Source organism: Oncorhynchus mykiss, chromosome 7 (genome assembly GCF_013265735.2).
Source record: "Oncorhynchus mykiss isolate Arlee chromosome 7, USDA_OmykA_1.1, whole genome shotgun sequence".
Taxonomy (NCBI): domain Eukaryota; kingdom Metazoa; phylum Chordata; class Actinopteri; order Salmoniformes; family Salmonidae; genus Oncorhynchus; species Oncorhynchus mykiss.
Genome location: NC_048571.1, coordinates 51,537,348 through 51,556,967, shown reverse-complemented (window position 1 = coordinate 51,556,967; position 19,620 = coordinate 51,537,348). Strand labels below are relative to the sequence as shown.

General features: G+C 41.9%; 1 protein-coding gene across 1 annotated transcript in view; it reads left to right on the top strand.

The window, feature by feature from the left end:
• Positions 1-19,620, top strand: part of ptprga (protein tyrosine phosphatase receptor type Ga) — a 277,448-nt gene that overhangs the window by 169,511 nt on the left and 88,317 nt on the right. The window contains exon 3 of the mRNA XM_036983482.1: positions 9,572-9,754. Within this exon, the coding sequence (XP_036839377.1) occupies positions 9,572-9,754 (183 nt within the window). The remainder of the gene's footprint in view (positions 1-9,571; positions 9,755-19,620) is intronic.

Sequence of the window (19,620 nt, the reverse complement as noted above, 5' to 3'; positions counted from 1 at the left end):
TTGTCATTACTGTTGTCATCATCATCATCATCATCGTCTACATCTACAGCAACACTACTGCTGTTTTCACCAACCGCTAGCACCACTATCACAGTGATTTGCTTGGCACTCGTTACTGCCCATGATTGTAGCTAAAAAAAGACCAAATGAACCTAGCGGTTTGTGAATAAATGATGTATTCATTTGCAAGCCTGATTTGGCTGCATTCATCTCTGGTTGTTCTAAGTGAAGGAATATGGAGATGGTGAAACAAGCGCAGCTTCGAACGCAATGACAGGAAGCTTAAGAAGATAAATGGCATCTTTCGTCTCAGTCAAAGCACAAAGTCTACCGGGGAGGAGAATATGTTACATCAACTTAATGACTCGAGCCACTGAAGAAAGGAGCACAGAAACACAAGCATAACGTCACTAACTGCTCACATTCTGCTCACATTCACTGACTATTGTGCCCACTGCTGAGCTAGAGAAAGAGGATATTCTAGGGGTAGAGGCGTAAGGCAAGACCCTCACTTCGATTCAGAATTGAATAGCCTATATTCCTGTTGACACAGCACAATTGTCTTAGATTGCCTGGTAAAATATGTGTATAATATGAAGTGATATCATTATTCATGCTGTGCTGATAAGGGTTTAGTAGACAGTGGTGTAGTGGAGATGATTGAAACTAGTTCTGTGTTTCCTTTCCTTAATTTGGCCTCAGTGTGTGTTACTCTGTTTTTCCCAGAGAGACACTGTATATCCACTCCCAAATTACATTATTGGTTGGGCTGGATGGGGAAGGATGGGGTGAAAATAGCATTGTGTGAGGGAAGTGGGATATTTTCCTACGGAATCGGTGTATGCGTGTTTGTTTTAGTCCATTTTTTGTGGGAGTATCTTTCTGTGTGGCTGTTTTTCAATCTGTTCATGCTCGGTTGAATGGTCAGATAGGATTAACGCGTGTATTGATGGAGTAGTGAAAATGAGTGGGGGAAGTGTGAAATCAGTTTGTATTGTCTCTCTGCACATGTGTACTCTCTATAAGTCTGTGTTTATTCATGTGTGGCTGTATTCTGGGGTATACGGTGTATTGGGTTTTGTGTTTGGGTATGTGTGAGGATGTGCACAGTACGTTATAGTGTGTGTATTGAGGCCATAAGGATGTTTGATGCGAAGCAGAGCAGGGGACAGCTGTGGAATAGACTGTGACAGCATCCTTACATGCTTAAGGGGCCTGTCAAGGATCCGCTAGCACTGTGGATGCTGCGGCACTCTCCACACACACACACACACACACACACACACACACACACACACACACACACACACACACACACACACACACACACACACACACACACACGACATCTCTAATTAAGGCTGAGTGGCAGGACAGCCCAGCAGACATCCCGTTTTCCCCCCATATGTCCACGGGTCTGACTAACACATCCCACTGTCTGGGAATAGTCCCTGTACCCAAGGTGAGAGGAGTCAGTGTGTGAGCAGCTAGAGGGATGTATGAGGGCTGTTTAGGCCATCTAGGGAAATAGATTTAGCCGATTCGGCTACGTTTTATTCCTCAATATATGACTCCCATTGTAAACGCATAATGTGAATTTAATAACCCAAGGACATCCGTCAATGATAATGATAGTTTGCTCAGAGATGTGTAATGGAGGTCGAGAGGCATGGTGGTGAGAAAGGGGTATGCAGCCGCCTGCACATCATCTGTTGACGGATTTGACCGGAACTGCATTAATATAATGATTTACAAATTCCAGAGCATGTTTTTTTGAGTTGTCAACCTTTCCCAGTTGACTCACTTATACACAGTCCTGTTTTCTTTGATTGTCATCACCTAATCATTGTCTGCTGCTGTAATTCCCTTCACTAGCTTATTAAAGCCTCATTCCATAAAGCTGGGAAATGTCAGGTCTTCTTGACACCTATGTGATAGTGCATTTTATGGCCACAAGGCATGTTTTACGAGCAACCTCTAATGCCACCACTGACAACAACATTCTCCACCTCTCCTTCATTGGGGCAGCAGTGGCTCATAGAGACAAACACAGTGTGCTTAAACTAATAACACACAAATTACTTTATTTTTCTTGTCTATATTGAATACATAATTTAAACATTCACAGTGTAGGTTGGAAAAAGTATGTGAACCCCTAGGCTAATGACTTCTCCAAAAACTAATTGGAGTCAGGAGTCAACTAACCTGGAGTCGAATCAATGAGACGAGATTGGAGATTTTGGTTCGAGTTGCCCAGCCCCGTAAAAAAAACACTCAAAATTAGTTTGCTATTCACAAGAAGCATTGCCTGATGTGAACCATGCCTCGAACAAAAGAGATCCCAGAAGACCTAAGATTAAGAATTGTTGCCTTGCATAAAGCTGGAAAGGGTTACAAAAGTATCTCTAAAAGTCAGTCCACGGTGTCGTGTCTTTACTATCATTACATTGAAGACTTAGTTTTTTATCAAAGATTCTCTGTAATTAGTATTACGCGATCAAACTGATTAGTCATGTAACCGTAATTAACTAGGAAGTCGGGGCACCAAGGAAAATATTCAGATAACAAAGTTATAATTTCCCAATATAACCTTTCAGATATTTTCATATCTGATCAATAGTCTTCTGATTAATGAATTATTTATTTTACCTCACGTTAGTCTCATTCCAAACGTCATAAATTGTTGGTTATATGCACAAACCCAGTCTTCACTATGAGTCATCCATACATCAATTGTCTTAAATCCTTGATTTTTTTTACTAACTAAGTAATTCACAGAAATGCATAAAAAAAACAACAAGGTAAATACGGTTACAAGAAATTATAGGAGAATGTGCCCTAGTGGGCTAAACCGGAAGTGGTGGTCAACTGAGATGAGACACTACAAAGTTGATAATTATAACAATTGAAATGCTAATCCTTTATACATGAACGCTCACTCATTCGGGAACAATTGCAATCAATATATATATTTACGCTCAGTGTGTCGTCTTGATCGCTGTTGAAAAGTTTGTTTCTTTTGTAGATTTGTCTCTCGGTCTCTGTCGCGGTTATAGTGGTTAGTCAGAGTGACATTCATTCATGTTGTTGTAGAATGGATGTTTTGGTGGTTGTCGTTCTTCGCGTTCAATGATACCGAATTAATAGCTGCAGACTAGTAATTAATATCAAAGACTTGTTCTTATTCTGTCGGTATCGATAGTCTAAGAGTTTAACCACGTGGTATGGTTAAAAGATTCAGCAATGGTCTACAACCTTTGTCCCCTTGTAATGGAGGAAAGCATGGTCTACTTGAGAATTTCTTAAAGTTGGGTTTTATTCGGAATTGCAGAAAAGGGGCTGTCCCAGGATGCCTTTTCCTAACTGGGCTCAGGGGCAGTCCTCTGATTTAGTTAAACTCAAAAGGGAATTGGAGTTTCCTTCATTAAACAGTCCAAAATCACATTATAACAAACAGTATCATACTCACTCATTCATCTTATACAGCAATTAGATGTAAACCTCATATCTGAGGCTATTATATAAACAGCGTTATGGTAATGTGGCCACACCGTCTCTGATGAGCTTCCCCAAGTTGTAACAAACGGACCATTTCGTAGCTGGATTCTTCACCGATCTTTTATACCTTCTCCGGAACATGAAATTTGTTCGAACCTCAAGTTCTGTGAGGTGGAAGAAATTCCTTTGTTCTCTATGAAAACTCACTCTCTCTTATACTGTGTGGCCATGAGGCAGGGTCTTCTCCTCAGGAATTTACGACCTCTCTCTGACCACAGCAGTCTGGTTGTAGAAGCAGAGAGCAGGGGATGGTGCTCGCTGTACCCAAAGAGGGCAACGTCATGACAACGGTAAGACAAATTGTCTATAAATGGAGAAATTTCAGCACTGTTGCTACTCTCCCTAGGAGTGTCCGTCCTGCAAAGATGACTGCAAGAGCACAGCACAGAATGCTCAATGAGGTTAAGAAGAATCCTAGAGTGTCAGTTAAAGAGTTACATAAATCTCTGGAAAATACTAACATCTCTTTTGACGAGTCTACAATACGTAAAACACTAAACAAGAATGGTGTTCATGGGAGGACACCATGGAAGAAGCCACTGCTGTCCAAAAAAACATTGCTACACGTCTGAAGTTCACAAAAGAGCACCTGGATATTAAATATTCTGTGGACAGATGAAACTAAAGTTGTGTTGTTTGGAAGGAACACACAAGACTATGTGCGGAGAAACAAAATCACAGCACACCAACAGCAAAACCTCATCCCAGCTGTAAACTATGGTGGAGGGAGCATGATGGTTTGGGGCTGCTTTGCTGCCTCAGGGCCTGGAAAGCTTGCTATCATCGACGGAAAAATGAATTCCCAAGTTTATCAAGATGTTTTGTAGGAGAATGTAAGCTCAACAAAAGTTAGGTAATGCAACAGGACAACAACCCAAAAGGCAGAAGTAAATCAACAACAGAATGGCTTCAACAGAAGAAAATACACCTTCTGGAGTTGCCTAGTCAGTCCTGACCTCAACCCGAGATGCTGTGGCACGACCTCAAGAGAGCTGTTCACACCGGACATTCCAAGAATATTGTGGAACTGAAACAGTTTTATAAAGAGGAATGGTCCAAAATTCCTCCTGGACGTTTTGCAGGTTTGATCTGCAACTACAGAAAACATTTGGCTGAGTTTATTGCTGCCAAAGGAGGGTCAACCAGTTATTAAATCCAAGGGTTCACATACTTTTCCCAACCTGCACTGTGAATGTTTACACGGTGTGTTCAACAAAGACAATAAAAAGATAATTGCTTGTGTGTTATTAGTTTAAGCAGACTGTGTTTGTCTATTGTTGTGACTTAGATGAAGATCAGATCAGATTTATGCAGAAATCCAGGTGATTCTAAAGGGTTCACATACTTTTTCTTCCCACTGTATATATTCTCTCTCTCTCTCTCTCTCTCTCTCTCTCTCTCTCTCTCTCTCTCTCTCTCTCTCTCTCTCTCTCTCTCTCTCTCAGTTCAAATTTACCTTGCGGAATTGGTTACAGTGGTAGCCATTGTAATAGGTGTTGTTGGAGAGGGTGCAGTAGGCTGTGTATTTTCCTCTGTCCTCCAGGTGTAGAGGATTTGAGAGGGGCTTCTCTCGTGATGGCTGCACTGGGAGATTACATATAATACCTTGACTGACTCAATTGGGCCTTTCCTGGCAAGGCAGAGATCACTAAAATACCAGCAGACTTCTCATAGCATTGATTTCTGCCATTTCCCACTAATCTTGATGGAATCACGGCTCTAAGAGAGGACCATAGAGCTTCCTGAAATAGGTCCTGGAAAAACGGGTGGGAGTTTGAAGTGTGGAGCCTTGTTCTCCAATGTTATTTCGACAAAATGCTTTTCTGCATAACATCCTTTTGTGCTTTGTTCTGTTCCTTGGAGAATGGCATATTTTTTCCAAAGGCAAATTCCCCCTAAGGTGTGTTTGCTTTTGTGTAACAATGCTGTCTTTGGGCAAACGTTTCATAATTGTGCTCTTTAAGCAGCCTCACACAATTATGGTTTTGTTTATGCAGACAATTGGAATATGGCAGTTTTTCAATATGAAATGAGCAAGGTCGCAAGCGCTGAGGCTGTTGAAGAAATCGCTCTTAATTGACTGAAAAGCCTCAAGTCCCTGGAGGGTGAAAGCACCATAAAGGTGTATTTATGGTATTCATAATTCGCTGAAATAAAATGTGCATGCTCTCCAAAGAATCACAGACAAATGGCCATGAAAAATGAATGAAACATTAGAAATCTAAAACCCTCTCCCTGTTGACCTGAGTATATGATTATGCATGTCGCAAGCCATTTTTTTCTGATTATGCTTCTGCCTTGTGCCTGGTTGTCAGGGAGATCAGTATGTATTACCCCTCCACTCTGTGAGTGTGATATACAGTGTTCATATTTATAGGAAACAGGGAAATTCACTCTTCTAGTGTCAATATGGCCCTCTTCTCATTCAGGTGGCCTTCTCTGTTTTTTCCTTCATCCCTCCATCCTCTCTCTCTTATGGTGACTATAGTTCGTCAGATATATTGGCCTCCTATCTCTCACAAGCCTACTAAATATTTTTCTGTGATTCTCAATCCATTCCTTTCACTATAACATAAACTACAAGGCTTAACTGTCCCCAGAGAGATATAAGTAGAGTACATACCCCGTTGAAGTCCAGTTAGTGAACATTTTAAGGTGCACTAATGGAGAAATCGCTCATCCATTTCCTCTTTGCTAACATAATAATCTAATAGTTTGCCTAATTTCAGTTTGTGACAAAACAAGCAAGTATAGTTTAGAGAATCATTGTACTATCTAAAATATATTTTCCAAAACCAAAAAGATTATATCTTCAGCTGTTTGAAGCCAAAGCATAGAAATAATACATATAGAACAGATCGACCACTTCTTAGACTTGCTTTCAAGGAGAATGACAGATCTATAACTCTCATTTCTATGTGAATTTGGTCGGGCAGCCCAAAAAGTTACACATTGCAGCTTTAAGTGAAAAGAGGGACATAGTACGCGATTCATCTCTGGGAGGCGGAGGTCAGAGGGTAACGCAATGTTGATGTGACACCTGATGGCATGCTGATGGTTTTAGTTCCTAGCCGCATTAAAGCAATGACTAATGGCTTCATACCAGCTCTCCACTGCATTCATTACCAGGCCACGGCTGCCTGGATCCATACCCTGCGCTCTCCTATATGAAACCCAGACCTCTCAAATCAATACACCCCAAGGCTAGGATAGGGAGCAGGAGAAGAGGATGCTTCCTAATTCAATGAAATAGACATTACCAAACGCACCGGACGCGCGCAGGGCATGAGTAATCATAGACAAATTCATTTTAGAACCCCGGTAGCGCAGATGATGCTTTCAATTAAGGGTGCACTTTAGCCCAAGTGTTTATGATGCGGATATAGGGGGTAGTAGGAGTGGGCAGAGTGAGAGGGAGTGGGCCCTGCCCCTTCCTTTCTTCCATCCTTAGGACAGAGGGCATCCAAAGCCTAGACTGTAGAGCAGGGGTCGGCAAGTGATTTTTTGGGGCCCACCATTTTTTTTTCATGTTTACTTTTTAAACATTTGGGGGATAAAAAAAACACTGTAAAATCACCAAGAATTTTGCTAAAATGAGTTTAATTTAGGAAATCTGTTCCCAAGTATTCCCACTAATAAAAAAAAGACGTGATCGTGTCTCAAGGTATGAAATGATTCTTATTTTCAAATACAATCTCTTTTTGGGCTTAGTTGTGGTCATTTTGCAGTGTAAATGTTCCGGCCCCCGACCATCCACTCTGACAAAAATCAGCCCACGGCTAAATCTAGTTGCCTACCACTGCTGTAGAGAGAGAACAGGAGGACATACTGCAGGGGAAAGTCAATAGTACTCAAGGTTAGGACACAATGAAGCATATTTATTGGAGATAAGAATATGATATGACTGTACTGTATGCCCGTTTTAAATCAAATGCTGCATACAGTGTGTTGTGCAGTTGTAATCATTGTTTAAGGTTAAACGATTGATTTCTAAGTTCCTTGCATAATAAATTAAACGAGACATCCCGTGCAATCTGAGTTTGTGTTTAGAGATAGGAACAGAGAGAGATGTTGTTTCTCATTGTGATGACGCTGATATTTTGCTCATGCTTCCAATTATTATGTACACTAATATTATGTAGTTGCTAATATCTAAAGTTGTTCTGAATTTAAAATCAATGAAGTTGAATGTTTATGGGTATGGGCCAGGGTGCTGTTCAATACACTGAATCAGTTGAATGATATTGTACAGTATATTGATATGTTGTTGGGATATGTATGCCTTTGTTGAAATGTGTTTTTTTATAGTGTGTTATCCACAACCAAATTAATTCCCCTTCACTGGATACAAAATAATCACTTGATTTCACTTGGCTGGCCTGGTGTTTTATGGTTGGATGGCTATGGAAAACTTACTGTGACCCCACACTGAGGAGACCATGCCTGCTGTGGATAGAGGAGAGGGACTATCTATATTATCCATCCTCCACTGTTTTCATGGCATTGACCCTGTCCTCTCCCTCTTTCCCTCCCTCACTTTCTGTCCGTCTCTCTGTTTGTTTTATCTGAGGGCGGTGGCAGCAGAATTATGACATCCGGCCTGCTCCTCTCCCTCTCTTGACTCTGTTCTATATGGAGGTGTCTGGTCGCGCCTTGGGACTTGCCACTCAGCTAAGAGTTTGGGGTTTAATCTCTGAGCACAGTGCCTTCACCTCTCCATTTGTTAGGAGGTGTACCTTTGTTTACTTTATGATAACTACCACAGGCACACGTTTGAGTGTGTCAAGAACTGCAACGCTGCTCGGTTTTTCACGCTCAACAGTTTCCCCTGTGTATCAAGAAGGGTCCACCACCCGAAGGACATCCAGCCAAATTGATTGTGGGAAGCATTGGAGTCAACATGGGCCAGCATCCCTGTGGAACGCTTTCGAGACCTTGTAGTCCATGCCACGATGAATTGAGGTTGTTTTGAGGGCAAATAGGGGGGTGAGAGTGGGGGGGTGCAACTCGGCCTGGCTCGCAGTTGGCGTTCCAATTCATCGCAAAGGTGTTCGATGGGTTTGAGATTAGGGCTCTGTACAGGCCAGTCAAGTTCTTCCACACTGATCTCGACAAACCATTTCTTTACGGACCTCGCTTTGTGCACGGGGGGCATTGTCATGCTGAAACAGGAGAGGGTCTTCCCCAAACTGTTACCACAAAGTTGGAAGCACAGAATTGTCTAGAACGTCATTGTATGCTGTAGCGTTAAGATTTCCCTTCACTGGACCTAAGGGGCCTAGCCCAATCCATGAAAACAATCCCAGACCATTATTCCTCCTCCACCAAACTTTACAGTTGGCACTATGCAATGGGGCAGGTAGTGTTCTCCTGGCATCCACCAAACCCAGATTCATCCTTCGGACTACCAGATGGTGAAGCGTGATTCATCACTGCAAGGAACGCATTTCCACTGCTCCAGAGTCCAATGCCTGGCGAGCTTTACACCACTCCAGCCAACCATTGTCATTGCTCATGGTGATCTTGTGTATGGAAACCCATTTCATGAACAGTTCTTGTGCTGACGTTTCTTCCAGAGTCAGTTTAGAACTCGGTAGTGTGTCGCAACCGAGGACAGATTATTTTTACGTGCTGCGCACTTCAGCACTCGGCGGTCCCGTTCTGTGAGCTTGTGTGGCCTACCACTTCGTGGCTGAGCAATTGTTGCTCCTAGATGTTTCCACTTCACAATAACAGCACTTACAGTTGACCGGGGCAGCTGTAGCAGGGCAGAAATTTGACAAACTGACTTGTTGGAAAGGCATCCTATGACGGTGCCTCGTTTAAAGTCACTGAGCCCTTCAGTAAGGCCATTCTACTGCCAATGTTTGTCTATTGAGATTGCATGGCTGTGTGCTCGATTTTATACATCTGTCAGCAACTGGTGTTGCTGAAATCCACTCATTTGAAGGGGTGTCCACATACTTTTGTATATATAGTATATATATTGTTTTGTTTCTTTCTTCTGGTCTAGGTACGTACGGGCCAGAGGAGGGCTGGTCATCAGCCTACCCAGAATGCAGACAGAGGAACCAGTCACCAATCAACATCGTAGACCAGGACACAAAGGTGTCCATGGAGTATCAGGAGCTCACTCTGGATGGATTTGACACAGAGTCCTCCAACAAGACCTCAATGAAGAACACTGGTAAAACAGGTGAGATTCACCATATCCCTGTCTGTTTACCCCCACACTCCTTTCATTATATATATATATATATATATATATATATATATATATATATATATATACAGGTAACTGCCAAAGAGTATTTAATTGGATTGAGATAAAGTGTTCAATTGGGTTGAGATCTGGTGACAGACACTGAGACACACAAAAACAAAGACACACACACAAACACTTTAAACCCCATATTCTCCTTTTAGACCACTGTTTCAAAGTCACTGAGATCTCTTCTTCTAGCCATGGTAGCCCCAAGAAATGGGCAACTGGGAATTTATATACATGACCCTAAGCATGATGGGATGTTAATTGTTTAATTAACTCATGAACCACACCTGTGTAGAAGCACCTGCTTTTAATATACTTTGCATCCCTAATTTACTCAACCGTTTATTTATTTTTGCAGTTACCTGTATGTACGGTCTGAACATAGTATGACCAACCTATTCCTAGCATAACAATAGAGTACATTAAAGGAGCATTATGTAGAAGTTTTGTTGCATTATAATGTCATAAACTGCCTATAATATACCTGCCGTCATAGTGGAATTATATTAAATTCTTTGGGCCCTTACAAAATTGCATTAAGATTTTCAGTTTTCCGATTGGTTAACAAAAGTTGGTATGGCTCTTGTTTTCGAATTGGAGGGTTTGTACCATCTCTCTGATTATCGTCACTCGGAGGCGTGGTCCTCCTCTTCCGAGCACAATCAACAATGGCGGATGTCTTAGGCAAGCATCCAGCACCACCGGTTGCGGATACGGGTGCCAAAAAAAATAGTTTAGCCAAGCGACCAAATAATAAGGCTCGGGGGGAAAACCAGAGTACATATAGGTAGCAATTTGATTCGCTGGAGAGAAGTTATGGCTGAAGTCTGATGCAGAGATGGCCTGTTTTCTGCTTGGCAGGTTACGTAAACTCACCCCATTCCGTACAAATGTGCGCAAACGCAACATTCAAATGAGGCTACAAAGAAAACTAAAGGGACTGAAGTGACTGTGTTGACTTCAAAATCTGGGGTGTGAACTATGTTTCTATTCAAGCGTTGATCGACATGGTAATGGCTCTATAGTATTGGAGAAAAGTTGAAAAAAAAACTGACACTCCGTTACATCTTGACGTGTCATGTCGTAACGTACATCTCTCTCCACCAGGTGTGGCACTTCTCTCATCATTTAAAAACAAGAAGTGGACAGTGACGGGGATAAGAGGGATACATAGTCATTTTTTTGCATCATCATTGCATGCGATCATCTTTCTCAAAGCCGCTGTTTACTTCTTCACTTTAGCACCGCCCTAAAAACCCGATTCAAATTCGACACAAACCTTCAAATAGGTATGTAATGACACATTATATAAACTCTTTATAGTGTTTCATTTACATTTTAGAGGCGATAAGGTGATAAGTTGGACAGATCGAGTGAAAAAAAGCAATTTTCCCACACAACATCTCTCCTTCTCACTATCACGCATTAGTTTCACTTCCCCACCTGACATTTTGAAAAAGACCCGACGGGGCTCATTGTCTTGTTGAATTATGCAGAAATGGGCAGCGTTTAGGTCATGTAATTGATTCTGTTGGAAAGGGGAGAAATTGTGCTTTACAATGGTATTGACATTACAGTTGATCTGGAAGTATTGTGTTTTTGGGGCGCTAAAATAAGGTCAATTGTACGGACCAAGGCGATGTGCAAAAGTGAGTGAGTTTACGTTAACAAGATGTGGCACCAGCTAGCTAGCTGTGATGTTTGTGAATGGAAAAATCTGGGTTAGCTTTATGCTGTCTAAATTATCTGGCTGTCTTGATAAATAACTCAGGTGTACAGTACATGGTATTTGCGATCTAAAACCAGTCAGGATATTGACATAAGCATGTGTGTTTTTGAGAGTCATGGTCATTTTGAACCTACTTACATTTCGCATTGGCGGCTAGCTAATGTTTCATGTACATTTCTCTGTTTGAGAGTGATAGAACTGTCATGGCACTCGGCTGTAACACTACCAGCTGTAATGGTACTTGGCAGTATAGTTGCCTCGCCTTTTTGAGACTTCCAAGTTATTATTACTGAAACAATGTTAGCTAGCTAGCTAACATTATATAGCATGGCAGAGACATGACAAGCATGTGCACTAGCTAGGTTCAAACATGTGCACTAGCTAGGTGACATACACTAGCAATCTAGCTAGCTAGATATAATGTGACATGTGTGATATAATAATGGCTCCACCACAATCCACTCCAAGGAAAGTGTTACCGCTTCCTGCTTTATCAAGCATTGCAATGGCATCCAGCACCACACTGTCAGATAGGTGACAACACATGCTTCATTTCAACATGAGAATAGCTAAATATATTTTTCCTGTTCCATTCAATGATAGTTATTGGTTAGCCTGAGCTTTCTTGAGTGTGCATCATTTACGGTTGGTTTCTGTGTTTTTGTGTCCCTCTCTTTGTGCCTGCCTTCTTTGAGTAGCCTATGTGGCGGTGTATATATGGTACTGTCATGTCTCTTGCTCTAGTATTCAGCACTTGGAGTATAACTGACTGTCTTTCTCTAAAGGAGGGATGAGTTTCTGGAGGAGCCCGTAGTGGTTGAGCTAGATAGGAGCACCATTGAGGCAACAGAAGGCGAAAACAGGCGACACGGACATTTTTAGAGACATTATCACCCTATATGTGTATTGCCAGTATTGTACAGATCTTATTCAGTAAATATACTTTTTTTGTTATGTTTTATCACTTCTATTTAGCCTGATGAATATGAGCATCTCTAAAGATCCCTGCTGCTAGACCTCTCTTAAGACACCTCCACTTTCAAGCAACTAGAAGACCTCCCTGCCTGCCTCCCAGTCCCAACCCCAAAACTGATGCAGCATTTTCTCCATGTACTGTACCAGGCTACACACAGAGACTGATCACAGGAATCAATCAATCAATCAAATGTATCTATGAAGCCCTTTTTATATCAGCAGATGTCACAAAGTGCTATACAGAAACCCAGCCTAAAACCCCAAAGAGCAAGCACTGCTAATGTAGAAGCACAGAACATACACATGGACAGCTTAAGCTCCATGGCTGGCTGGCATACATGTAGTGAAGGAATGGGATGAAATGTGCATTGATCTAAATATCCTTATGCTGTGCAGAGGGCCTACAGTGCCAGACCATTTTCTTAGGTTTACTTTTCTCTATAAACATGGACTTACTTTGGAGATTACATTACTTTATTAAAGGCCCACCGTCATCACATGATCACCCCATTCAATTTGCCAAGCAGCTCCTCCTAAATGGCTCTTCACAAAAATTGACCGCACGTCCCAACTTGCAAACTATTCATTGGTTTAGAAGACAAAATAAAGAGTGACAATGTGATTCTAGCCTATTGAAACACACAGAGCAGACCATCCCCCTCCCCAAACCCCCTTGCTGCACACCTAAACCCTATTTTTATTTACATGGTGAGCTCATTTGAATGGGATGACGATGTGATGACAGTGGGCCTTTAAACAGTTAGTTCAGATTAAATCTATAGAGGTCTTTACACAGCTAGATCCATTGATTCACCTATGCTGCTTCGTCTTACCCAGACCACCTGTGAGCCATAGCTCTATTAAAATATATTGTTGGCCTCTTTACCCTCCTCTAATCCTCCCATCCCTGTGTTCTTGGGGCTCTACCTGCCTCTAGGGGTGTGTATTATTGTAACGCTTGTCGTCTGGGGAAGGAGAGGAGGGCCAAAGCGCAGCGTGGTAAGTGTTCATCTTATTTAATGAAAATTGAACACTGAATAACAAACAACAAAGAAACAACCAAAACAGTTCTGTCTGGTGCAGACACACAAAGACTGAAAATAACCACCCACAAAACACAATTGAAAACAGGCTACCTAAATATGGTTTTCAATCAGGGACAACGATTGACAGCTGCTTCTGATTGAGAACCATACCAGGCCAAACACAGAAATAGAAAATCATAGACAAACTAACATAGACAACCCACCCAACTCACGCCCTGACCATACTAAAACAAAAACAAAGGAACTAAGGTCAGAACGTAACAGTTATGTCTGGGCTGGCACACACCTTTTATTTCTCGTTAGGTGACAAGTGACACAAGGTTTTGGATCATAGGTGTTTTTGATCTTGTTAAATTCCGAGTTTCTGTTTTAGCCATTTATCAGTTGACCATTGTTTTTGGAACCTAAGGGTTAACTTGTGTTTGATCATGTTCACATTGAATTAGTTGTCTGCGACCCTCAGGTCGCACCTCTTCTTTTGTTATTTCATTTTGAACGAAGCCCAACACTTACCTCTTTTTCTCACTTCTCTTTTCGGCTCGAGTTGATGCAGATCCAATACTAATGATGCTGATACTTGTTCAGTAGAACAATTCTGAATATGTTGTCCCTGCTACCACAACTGTTTATCTACAACTAGCTACTCTACTGTTTACATTCTACCTCTCTAACGCACGCTCATGCACGCTCATTTCAGTTGAAGGCGTTCAGTTGTGCAACTGGCTAGGTATCCCATTTCCCTTTCCTTTCCCTCATGCCCAAGTGCTCTCTCTCACATCTTTGCTCTCTCCCACTCACAACCATAGATTGAATATATAAACAACACAAGAAGCGCGGGGAAGCCTGGGGTCATGGACGACTTGCTGATTACCACTTTAAATATGTAATTGAGTTCATTTGTCCAGGGGTACAGTGCCTTGCAAAAGTATTCATCCCCCCCTGGCGTTTTTCCTATTTTGTTGCGTTACAACCTGTAATGTAAATAGATTTTTATTTGGATTTCATGCAATGGACATACACAAAATAGTTTTTTTTTTAATTACTTGTTTCAAAAAATTCTAAAATATCACAAACGGAAAAGTGGTGTGTGCATATGTATTTACCCCCTTTGCTATGAAGCCCCTAAATAAGATCTGGTGCAACCAATTACCTTCAAAGTCACATAATTAATCAAATAAAGTCCACCTGTGTGAAATCTAAGTGTCACATGATCTGTCACATGATCTCATTATATTTTCACCTGTTCTGAAAGGCCCCAGAGTCTGCAACACCACCACAGCACACCAACATCATAACCTCATCCCAACTGTAAACTATGGTAGAGGGACCATCATGGTTTGGGGCTTCTTTGCCTCCTCAGGGCCTGGAGAGCTTGCTATCATTAACAGAAAAATGAATTCCCAAGTTAATCAAGATGTTTTGCAGGAGACTAAGTCTGTCCACCAATTGAAGCTCAACATAAGTTAGGTAATGCAACAGGACAACAACCCAAAAGGCAGAAGTAAATCAACAACAGAATGTCTTCAACAGAAGAAAATACGCCTTCTGGAGTGGCCCAGTCAGTCCTGACCTCAACCCGACTGAGATGCTGTGGCACGACCTCAAGAGACCGGTTCACACCAGACATCCCAAGAATATTGTGGAACTGAAACCGTTTTGTGAAGAGGAATGGTCCAAAATTCCTCCTGACCGTTTTGCAGGTCTGATCCTTAATTTAACTAAAGAAAACAGTTGGTTAAGGTTATTGCTGCCAACGGAGGGTTAGTTATTAAATCCAAGGGTTCACATACTTTTTCCAACCTGCACTGTGAATGTTTACACGGTGTGTTCAATAAAGACATGAAAAATGATAATTGTGTGTTATTTTAAGCAGACTGTGTTTGTCTTTTGTTGTGACTTTTATTACCAATTTATGCAGAAATCCAGGTGATTCTAAAGGGTTCACATACTTTCTCTTCGCACTGTAGCCTATTATCAGTAAGGCTGAATGTGATGTTTCTCTCCACACTCCACTAAAGGTATTTCTCATATGTATGGTCAAGGTTTACTATTAATTCAAAGTCAATTCAAAAACAAATATCTAGTGCACATTGAACAAACTAGATCATGTTTCTATTGAATGTAATATGTTCGTATGTTAATTATTAAAGAAAATATTTATTTTTGTTAAATATATAGGCATTTTTTTAACATTATACAAACCTGTGTGTCAGCCATCCTTTCACCGAGGAGAGCAAAAAGCCTCTCCTCATCCTAATTTCTGTCTCTCTGCTGCCTTCCTCTGCCTGTCCATCCTCTGCCCATGGCTCCTCCTTTACCCTTGCCTCTTGCCCTGCTAGTCTGACTGCCATCAACATGGTCCAACACAACCTGCGCATACATTGAATCACGTTAGATGTCCTGCTATGTGAGATACTTTCTTACATGCATTGGCTATTACAAAACAATTTGACACAGTTGAGTCACGTATACTCTCTCTCCGGCCTCTAGGTCATCAGGCTTTTGATTATCCCGCACACCTGTCACCATCATCTCACACACCTGTCACCATCATCTCACACACCTGTCACCATCATCTCGTGCATCTGCGCCTCATGACACTCACCTGGACTCCATCACCTCCTTGATTACCTTCCCTATATCTATTTCTATACAGTGCCTTGCGAAAGTATTCGGCCCCCTTGAACTTTGCGACCTTTTGCCACATTTCAGGCTTCAAACATAAAGATAATATTGAAATGGAAGGAGTATCAGACCACTGCAAATCTACCAAGACCTGGCCGTCCCTCTAAACTTTCAGCTCATACAAGGAGAAGACTGATCAGAGATGCAGCCAAGAGGCCCATGATCACTCTGGATGAACTGCAGAGATCTACAGCTGAGGTGGGAGACTCTGTCCATAGGACAACAATCAGTTGTATATTGCACAAATCTGGCCTTTATGGAAGAGTGGCAAGAAGAAAGCCATTTCTTAAAGATATCCATAAAAAGTGCAGTTTATAGTTTGCCACAAGCCACCTGGGAGACACACCAAACATGTGGAAGAAGGTGCTCTGGTCAGATGAAACCAAAATTGAACTTTTTGGCAACAATGCAAAACGTTATGTTTGGCGTAAAAGCAACACAGCTGAACACACCATCCCCACTGTCAAACATGGTGGTGGCAGCATCATGGTTTGGGCCTGCTTTTCTTCAGCAGGGACAGGGAAGATGGTTAAAATTGATGGGAAGATGGATGGAGCCAAATACAGGACCATTCTGGAAGAAAACCTGATGGAGTCTGCAAAAGACCTGAGACTGGGACGGAGATTTGTCTTCCAACAAGACAATGATCCAAAACATAAAGCAAAATCTACAATGGAATGGTTCAAAAATAAACATATCCAGGTGTTATAATGGCCAAGTCAAAGTCCAGACCTGAATCCAATCGAGAATCTGTGGAAAGAACTGAAAACTGCTGTTCACAAATGCTCTCCATCCAACCTCACTGAGCTCGAGCTGTTTTGCAAGGAGGAATGGGAAAAAATGTCAGTCTCTCGATGTGCAAAACTGATAGACATACCCCAAGCGACTTACAGCTGTAATCGCAGCAAAAGGTGGCGCTACAAAGTATTAACTTAAGGGGGCTGAATAATTTTGAACGCCCAATTTTTCAGTTTTTGATTTGTTAAAGTTTGAAATATCCAATAAATGTCGTTCCACTTCATGATTGTGTCCCACTTGTTGTTGATTCTTCACAAAAAAATACAGTTTTATATCTTTATGTTTGAAGCCTGAAATGTGGCAAAAGGTCGCAAAGTTCAAGGGGGCCGAATACTTTCGCAAGGCACTGTATATAGCTACAGCTGCAATAGTGTCAAACTAGCTGTGGTTTATCAAACATTAGCAAGGCTAGCAAAGGAACTGACAGAACACATCACAGAAAGTTGACAAATTGAAAGTACAACGTTGCGAAATGGTTTAACGTTATATTTCACCTCATCACCCGACATTGTGTGTCCAGTGGTTAGCTAGTGGACTGCTGGTTTTGCTGTAGCCGTATGAAATGGCTGGCTAGCTATGTCTATGTAAACAAATCCACACGTTTTGGAACAAAAGGGAGAGACCGTACAAAGGGGGAGTGACTTTAGGCTTGTTGAGAAAGGGGTCGGGGGAGGGAAGGGGGAGAATTGTTTTAAAATAGCCTGTTGTAATTCGCCAAGCTTCCACAACGTGGGAGAAAAATAAGGATATCTCCTTTAAAATCACACTTTATATATACATTCTGGTAGTTTAAAAACATGTAGAGCAGTCCAATACTATATTTGTGGTAGGAGTGGATTTGCACATTTAGTTGATGTCTCAATCTATCATTGGTACAGATGACAACCTGAAAAAGCTGATTTTGGACATCTGCATTCAGCTCTTATGGATGTTCCCTGTCTAAGACAGGTATTTTTCACAATTTCTATCTGTCACAAAGATGGATCGTCCTCTCTTTCTGCCTACAAATTTAGTTGAAATGCTTGTGGGAGCGAGGGCCACAGGTGGCTGGCGTCAGTATTGACAGCAGTCACAACAAGGCCAGATGTCCTATTACAGAGTCTCTCTGCAGACCTGGGGAAACAAATGTCCCAGTGTGGTTTCTGTATTGCCAGATATTTGATTTTATGAATCTCTCTGGACACGATGTGTCATGTATGAACTGGTGTTGTCCCTGGTCCATCTGTCCCAAATGGTGAACCTTAATGGACCCCTGTATCTGCTTTAAAATGGTGGGCACATACGTACACCTTGTATAACATGTAATCCCACTCTCTGTGAATGATCTATTGTCTTCCTCTTAAACTGTTCTATCATATGATGAAGATCCTATAGCCCATAAAGCTTGCCATATTTCTATCAAGCCTAACACTGGTGTTATTTTCTGCTCCCTCTCTAGTAGGTAGTGAGTGAGTGAATGGCCCATACACATTCCTCAATGTAGTGTAGTTGGGGGGGTGAGTGAAAGGCTTGTTGTTTAGATGAAAGAGAGTCAGGTTCATCTGATGGGGTACTGTACGTCTTCTCAGCAGTTTATTAGCATCCCTGTCATCACTCAGTGTTAGAGAGAAGACTCGGAGAAAGAGAGAGCGAGAGCGAGAGACTCCTCAACTCATTCAGCATGTGAAATGTCTGTCCCTGATTGCGTGGTGTTTTTCCGAGACTCTGATGGCCACAGCCGTCTCTTCCCAAGGCCAAGGTGTGTTAAAGGATGAGGGCCACCCCTGAGCTGTCTGCTCTGCAGGCATGGTGGGGGAGCACCAGTGTAGTACAGGTTAGTACAGAACGTTAGCGTAGCAGTGGCGCAACCCACCGAGTCAAATAAAGTGCTAACACAAACAACAGCTGCGGAACGAAATAGCGCACAGCTTCTTATCTCTGCTTACTCCATAATGCATGCCTAACAAGACAAATGTCCTCTTGTTGTGCCATGCATTATTTATACAGTACATTCTCCACTATTTATAAATGACAGCTGAGCATCTGTGAAGTAATCACCTGAAGGGGTGGCTGATGAACAGTGTAGTAAACCAGGAAGGAAGGGGTAAGCATCTCTGAATAATGGATGCTTCAATCAGCTTCTTCTCAAAGTCCTCATGATTCTGTGAAAACTGTAGCCTCGGCTGAACTCTAATCCTTTCACCTTGAAGCAGGAAGTCATTATATGTCTCACGGCCAGAAGAATAGTATCAGGGTTTTTGAGAGGGAGAGGAGGGCGGCTGGAAGGATGAAGGGAGAATACTTTCCCAGAATCGTATCAAATAAACCTTTTAAGAAATTCATGAGGACTTGGAGTCTTCAAGTCTTGAAGAAATATTTGCATTGATCAAGGCTTTATATCCATATCAGCCCCCTGTTTTCACACACTGCGGTCCAAGGTCTCGCTGGCTTAGCGTCTAATTCCTGCTCGCCTGTTAGCGTTCCCAAACACTGGCTCCCATCGCTAATGAAACTCCCAAGACCTGCCTTCCGCTCGCATGCTGGATTAGGACGCTGAATCAACAAAAGGCAAAAACAAA